At 46.4% G+C, this 7,256-nt stretch overlaps 2 protein-coding genes across 2 annotated transcripts in view; one reads left to right on the forward strand and one right to left on the reverse strand.

Annotated features, from left to right (window-relative positions):
- Window positions 1-2,431, forward strand: part of RPAIN (RPA interacting protein) — a 2,680-nt gene extending 249 nt beyond the window's left edge. The window contains exons 2-7 of the mRNA XM_026861862.1: window positions 5-55; window positions 595-658; window positions 1,179-1,293; window positions 1,509-1,572; window positions 1,684-1,818; window positions 2,361-2,431. Coding sequence (XP_026717663.1) covers window positions 5-55; window positions 595-658; window positions 1,179-1,293; window positions 1,509-1,572; window positions 1,684-1,818; window positions 2,361-2,390 — 459 coding nt within the window. The 3' untranslated portion in view covers window positions 2,391-2,431. The remainder of the gene's footprint in view (window positions 1-4; window positions 56-594; window positions 659-1,178; window positions 1,294-1,508; window positions 1,573-1,683; window positions 1,819-2,360) is intronic.
- A 379-nt stretch (window positions 2,432-2,810) lies between these two features.
- Window positions 2,811-7,256, reverse strand: part of C1QBP (complement C1q binding protein) — a 4,916-nt gene continuing 470 nt past the window's right edge. Inside the window, exons 2-6 of the mRNA XM_026861863.1 lie at window positions 7,035-7,239; window positions 6,520-6,607; window positions 5,447-5,542; window positions 4,454-4,576; window positions 2,811-3,231 (exon numbers count right to left, since the gene is read on the reverse strand). Of these exons, the coding sequence (XP_026717664.1) occupies window positions 3,082-3,231; window positions 4,454-4,576; window positions 5,447-5,542; window positions 6,520-6,607; window positions 7,035-7,239 (662 nt within the window). The 3' untranslated portion in view covers window positions 2,811-3,081. The remainder of the gene's footprint in view (window positions 3,232-4,453; window positions 4,577-5,446; window positions 5,543-6,519; window positions 6,608-7,034; window positions 7,240-7,256) is intronic.

Raw genomic sequence — 7,256 nt, forward strand, 5'->3', positions numbered from 1 at the left:
GCAGGCGCTGCAGGAGAGCCGGCCGGCCCTCGGCGGGGAGGGGGCCCTGGCCCAGGTCAGTGCGGACTCGGGGGCTGCGTCTCCAGCATCAACGTGCCGCGCCTCAAATGCATCTCTCTGCGGCTGTAACTTCGCTCTCTCGCTGGTTGGAGTTGGCAAAACCCAGTCTGGGTCCCCTGCTTCTGCAGCTCCTGGGGGTGTTGGGCTGTGGAAGCACTTGCCTTTGGGCCCTCGAGGGGGCAGCTTCCTTGTTTCCTTCACAAACTGTGTGAATCATGGCAGAGGGTGGGGGTTCCTCATCTGTGGTTTTCAGAGCTGGTCTGTCGCTGACCTCTCTTCAGACTAGAAAGAAAACTTTGGTGTTTTAAAAAACAAGTTCTTGGACAGGCTGTGTTCTGGTCCATTGTGGCTGGCTTTGCACAGGACATTAAATTATAGATTGCTTTACACACTGCATGGTTTTGCAAACACAGAAATTTTCCAGACAGAAGAATACGCAGAGTGAATTTATGTTGTAGTGGCAGCTCAGTCAGGTGCTGGAAGTTAAGTGAGAAAGTAGCCAGAATGGGAGAATCTCTGACTGATACCTTTCAGATGCTAGAGGACCCAGATGAGCTAGCAGTACTGGAAGAGATCCAACAAGAATTGATCTTGCAAGGTAAATTCTCTCTATGCTTTCATACTCCTATTTGATTTGTAATAGTCCTAACTTAATAGTCATCCAGACAAGCTGCAGCTGCACTCCTTGGTTCTCATACACTCTGTGATACAGAAGAGCCTCCTTGGAAATCTCTGTAGCCTCTAATGTGCTGAGACCCTTTTTGACAGTTTTAAGAATTTAAGTGGCAATTTAAGGTCTGTGAGCAGCTAATAAGAGAGGAAACCAGCAAAACAGCACTGGGGTGTTTGGGAACAGTAGGAACCTGTGTAACTCAATTCAGACTGTTTCTAAATTGTTTGGAAAGTAAGAAGCTACACCCTTGTGACCAACTAAAAAATGAGCCATAGGAAAAACTGGATTAATGAGAATTTCATCAAGTGGAGAAATCTGATCCAAAGAAAGAAAAGCTCAGAAGCTAATGGCTGCCTCAGCCTCCATCTACCAAGCAGGTTCACATGTGCTGCTTTGTCTTCAGCTCAGAGCAGGTGCCTGAGGGTATTTTGCTGTGTTATTGCAGAACAGTCCGTATTAGAAGAGTATGAGCAAAGCCTGCAGTTTGATGAAGAGTGTCTCAACGCGATGCTTGATGGTTTGGATACCAGCGACAAGGTCATCTGCCCTGTGTGTAGAAAGTAAGAAAGCCCTTGGTGTTGGAATGAGGTGCTCTGCTCCCATGCAGCAGTCTAGGCTTAGGAACAGGCAAAAGCAGTGGGCAAACAGGCCCCTGTGTGTGTCAATGTCCACAAAATTAAAAAATCTGAGCAATGATCTCCTCAATCTAACACTTTTTTACTAAAAATCTACCTTTGTTCTGGTTGTTGTGGTGATGCTTGTATGCTCTTTCTAGGAATAACCTGACTGTGAGGAGTCACTTGGTTTTTTGCCAGTGTGGACTATACATCAGCACACAGGTAAGCTATGCTCTGAGTAATGTGTTCAGTGTGACACCTGAAATCAGCTGCTGTGAAGAGGCAGTTTTAAACTACAGACAGCAACTTTAGTGTGTAACCCAATTTTCTCAGGGTATGACAGAAGAGAAGCTTCGGTCACTTCTAGAAAACACTCTAACAGAGCACAGTCACAGATGCTTTCACAACCCAGAGTTCACAGTGACCAGTGGAATGGAGGAAGAAACAAGTCTTCTCATGAGCTGTTCGGTGAGTTTAAATGTCAGATTCCTGGAAAGGAGCACTGCTTCGATCCACTTCTCAATTACATGGGCAGAAACCACAAGTCCATTGATCCCAGGGGTTTGTATTGCTAGTTTACCACAGACTTCCTTGGAAATGGTTTTACATTTGACCACCAATAACAGTAAAAAAGAGCCAAATTATATTTACCCTAACTGCTGGATTAAGGAATCTTTCAATGACCTGTCAAATTTAGTGCCATACCTTTCTCATACCTTAGCCAACAACTTCCAAGTCTTGTGTGGAGCAACTGTTCAGGTAAGTGGTTCATGAGGAAAAGTTTTTAAAAAATTACTTCAGTTTAAGCCTCCTCAGAAGACTTGCCCATACATCTTAGAAAACACAGGCCATCCTTTGGCTCAAGCTAGAGCTAGCAAGTTCTTGGCTTTGCTGCTTACATAAAATCACTGTGAGGGCAGAGTAGGAGCAGAGCATTTCAAATAATTTTGAACATTAATAACTTGTTTTATACATTGCTGTAGCTTCTCTTCAACTTAACTTTTCTAAAGGTCTGTGACTCCTGGACGATTCTTCTGTAAGTTGATTTAGCTGCTGTTTTACTGGAAGGACTCCAAGACTACAAATCCACCCAGAGCTGCTAGTATTTTTATGTATATACTTGTAACTGCTGTGTCAAAGATACATGAAAGGCTGTAGTACTGCCTTGACCTGCACTTTTAATGGCACAATATATATTTTGAAATAAATATACTTAGTTTATTTCAGCCTTAGTGTTGACCTTAATGCATCAGTGATCTCCATCTTTGGTTTCTGTTTAAACTTAGTATGAGCTTCAGGCAATGACTTGGGTTTGAGTAGCAGACTGCGGTGCTGCCCTGCAGCAGGGCCTTGGGCAGGAGCAGCCACAGCCTTGCTCCTGCTGCTGGAGCATCACAGGCAAACACAAACATCCTTTTTACAACAGCACTCTACAGCAGGAAAAAAAGAGAAACCACCAGTTTTCAGTGATATGTTGAACAGATTTTATTCTTCACATTCATTCTTAATTGTACAAAACCCATCAAGCAGGGTGATGGAACTCTGGACCTTAATGTCAGAGAACTTGATCTGGGCTGCAACATAAATACAAATCCCCAAATACAAGTGAAAATCCTCATTCTCCAAATTCAAAGTTACTTACTCTCAGTATCTGCTGTGAAGATGTATTTGGGTACTGCTGGCTGGAGCAGTGCTGTGGAATAACCACACTTTGAAGTTTCTTAGCCTAACCTACTGACATTTGACAAAGCTTTTAAGGTCTTCAAGGAATTTAATGTACTCCTGGTGCTCCAGTGCAGTACTGAGTTCTATTAACTCATCAGCAAAGGTGTTGTCAACTCCTCGATCAGCCAGGAAATCCATTAAGTGATCATACAGAGCCTGGAAGCAATGAACAGGAACCTTCCTTAGCAGAGCACACCTCCACAGGGTTGCTTTTAAAATGTCCCAAGGCAGGTGGCATTTCTCTCCTGGGAAGATCAGGCCCACCTCCCACAGGAAACCAAGCAGCTCCCCACCCCCTTCTCAGCAGGCCTGGGGTGTAACGTGGAGGGAAGGAGCCATATAGAGCAGGTCATCCAAAGCGCCAACATAAAAACAAGCTGCACCCTGGAGATGATCAACTGACTGCAGGAGTCAGCAGGTAAAGTCTGTCAGAGATCACATGTGCCAAGCCCTGCCTGTCCCCTCCCTATGAAGCTAGGGCCGTGGGGGTGAATTGCTTCAACAGCGTCTGGAAAGGGTTGTATCTGATAGAAATATTTGTAAGACTTAGGTCTTTTACAATCAACTACTTTTTTTCTTTTGAATCCTACTTAACTCTTGCAACTCCAATATACGTTAATGCTTGTGGGCTCCCCCTTGCTCCTTAGAACAGATTCATTATTACTGCTTAGTGTAGTCATGCTAATTAATACCTGTCTTTATGTTTTTTAACAGACCAATATTACCAAGCAAATTATTCATTTTGGACTTCTAATCTGAGTAGAACACAAATCATACACATTTTTTACTAATTTCCTGTCTCAAGTCAGAGAGAGGAAAAAAAATGTGTGTTCTAGAGCACACTAACCAATTCTAACATCAGTGGTTCCCAAAGAGAGATACACTCTAGGAGTAATTTTTTTAACCATACAATACACTGCTTCCAACTGAGATTTAAGCTTCTGAAAGCCTGGCATTGAGAATACATAAACACATGCCAGTTTCTTGGGTGTGCCAGGTGGTAGTGTCAGCACTATAAAAACATATCTGGAAAACCCAGAAAACAAAGACATCTACATGTAGCATCTGATAAGCTACATTGTTAAACACACACATCAAAAGATGTCAAAGTGTCTCCAGGAATTCAGTCCCTACAGCCTGGAACTGAACAAGCTTCAACATGTCTCTGAGTGCCAGTAATGTCACTTAGCACTGCGTGATGCTGGGACCATATAATAATCCTCAGTTTGCAGCAGAACCACTATCTCAGGGCCAGCAGGGGCATCCCCCATTTTGGGCAGCCAGGACAGGACTCAGCTGTAAGTAGGGAGCAGCTGGACAGCAGGCGAGAGAAGCTGAAGTGCCCTCTGCAGCCTGCGGCCACGCTGGCAGCACTTACCCAGTCGAGGGATTCCGTGTTGAGGGTGTAGTTGGTGTCCTTCCAATCTGATTCTCCAGTGGGCTGAAAACTGACCTCCTGAATTGTGAAAATATCACTTTCTTCCTCTCCCTCATGTCCGATCTGAAACAGAAGATGAGATGTAAGACACAGAGCTAGCTCTAACTGCCAGGCGCCTTCAGCCATCTCATCCTGGAGCTGGGAATGTTACACTGCAGGCAAAAACCCAACTGTATGAAAGCAGTGCCCCCCCTCAGCGTGTGCCTGTCAAGACAAGTGCAGCCATGCAGGGGAACACAGGAAATCCTGTCAGGCTACCAGCTCCTGCTGCCCGAAGCAACCTGATGTAAACCAGCAGCCTGATTTTTACAAAGATGTAAAAACCTCTTCTAGTTCTCAATCAGATTTCACAAATCTGTCCAACCTTTGTCATCTAGGACTGGCTGCAGAAATGATCTGTTAAGGCTCACAAAATAAACCAAAAAGATCAGTCTGAAGCAAAGCTCTGAATTTTATTCCCCTTCTGGACCTTTTTTTTTAATCCCTGCTTCTCTTTATGATACCTCACAAGGATGAGATTTGCAAGTTACTGACACGCTGTATTAAATTCTACCTTCTTTTGGCCATTCTCATTTACCCTCCTCAAGCTGCTATGCTGTTAGCCCTGCTTCCCTTCTCAAAACTTAATTCATAAATGGGCCAATAAGCAGCTGATCAGAAATGCCAGGTCGGGATGCGAGGAAAGCACCGGAACATCTCAAAGAGTTCTTGCAAACAAAGCCTTTTCGTGTGTGTGTGTGTGTGTGTGTGTGTGCGTGCGTGCGTGCGTGCGTGCGTGTGTGTGTGTGTGTAAAAAAAAAAAAGAAGAGAACACTGCATTTTGTGCAGATTCAGAAAACCAACATGCTACAAAGAGTAGCACAAGGAGGAAACCGGCAGCAAGTCACAGCCCAGAGCTGGTCATGGCTGACACACGACCGCCTTGATACCCACCTCATCTTCAGGAAAACGGCAGTCAAGAACCAGGGTCTGTTTGGTATCATCTTTTATTACTTCCACAACAAAGTTTGGAGTTGATGTAAGATCGGGCTAAATAAGAGAAAAATTGCATCAGCACTGGAGGCCGAACAGGAGCCAAAGTGGTGACAATAAGCCCAGCAACAGCCCACCCAGCACAGGCTGCTCCCCGTCACCCTGGAGTCTCTGACCTGGCCAGGGCAACCTAAACTTCCCTCCACCTCGCCAAAGGCCCTTCAGCCTCTGCTCTGCGCCTGGCCACACGCGTGAAATGGCAGCTGGGAGCACCGGCCACCTCCTGACAAGTCCGAGCGCCTGCATCTCCTCGGGACGTGTCCCTCCAAATCGACAGGAGCTGGGAACATCGTTCTGAGAGCAGGAGCTGCTCGTGCCTGCCCTCCTCCCTGGGGGACACCCGGCAGGGCACAGCCACTGCCACGCACCCCACGTGCACTGCGCCATCGCAGCGGGCACAGCCTGGTCCCGGGGGAGAAGCAACACACAAGTGTCCCCAGTACTGTCCCACCCAGCTGAAATAAACACTGCCCTTCAGAAAGTTCACTGCTACAAACCCCACACGATGCAGCTGCATTCCTGACTCGTTGGGCATCAGTGTCACTGCAGCTGAAGTCATCTGCCTCAAATTATATTGCTTGTTTACAGTTTTTACCAGTATTTTTACTAACAGAGTTTGATTAAACAGGAGACACTGTTGACCAACAAAACCACTCCAGTGAAGTCGTGTGAATAGCTTTGGTTTGGTGACACTGCCGACCGGCACAGCGAGTTACACTAGCCAAGTATTTATTAGTATTTTATTGCAGAGAATTGCAAAAGTCTGAGATATCCCAGCTCCCCTCACTTCTCGTGGAGCCCTCTCACCCTGCTCTGCCTGTCTGCTGCAGAGAGGAGGGTCACAGCCGACCCAGCAAAATCTGCATTACTGCTCCAAGGATCAAGTGAGAGGAAAAAAACACCTTAACACTTAAGGGCGAGGTTCTAGCTTCCCTCTGTGCCTGTCCCTAAAGTGCACATCAATATAAATTTACCTCCTGCTCATCAGGTTTCTGCTCTTCTTGTGTTTCTTCCTCAGCTGAGGGTGGAATGCTGTTATTGATGTTGAATGTAACCGTTATCCTTCAAAAGAAACAGAAGCAGTTACTTGGAGCACACTCACAAAAATACCCATCGAAGTTTTTTCTATTTAAAGCTTTTGTTTTGGGGACAGCGTTCCTGGTGTTGAATTCACACTCCGTGTACAAGACCAGGTTCTGCAGTTACGAGACACACCTAGGCGAAGCCAGCTTCCTCCACCTGCTCTCACAAACAAGCAGTTTTCAGGTTTTACTGGACCAAGCTGTTATTTTTAACGCAGGAACACGGCACTAAACTTTGTAACGCACAATGCAGCAGCGAACTTATGTGGAAAAAAAAAAAAAACCCTGCCTTTGACCCCAGGTGGTAAAACAGAGTCTCTGCAACGTCTGGTTTGCACAGGCGGCAATAAAATAACATGAGCAGGAGCAGAAATGTGGTTGCTGTCGCCTCCCGGGGCCACACTCACCTCTCCCCGGCCACCTTCCGCACCAGCTTGGCCTCCGTGCCGTGGACCTCCAGCTCCCACCCCCCGGAGATCTTGGGCAGGGATTTGTGTTTCTGGATCTTCTTCTCCTCTTTGATCTCATCCGTCAGGAACTGCGCGAAGGCTTTGTCGCCTGGCGGGGAAAAGGCGAGGGGGGTGTTGAGGGAAGGGCCCCCCCCACCACGTGCTGCCCGGGAAGGGCCC

This window comes from Athene cunicularia (assembly GCF_003259725.1).
Source record: "Athene cunicularia isolate RWA chromosome 19 unlocalized genomic scaffold, athCun1 chr19_part1, whole genome shotgun sequence".
Taxonomy (NCBI): Eukaryota; Metazoa; Chordata; class Aves; order Strigiformes; family Strigidae; genus Athene; species Athene cunicularia.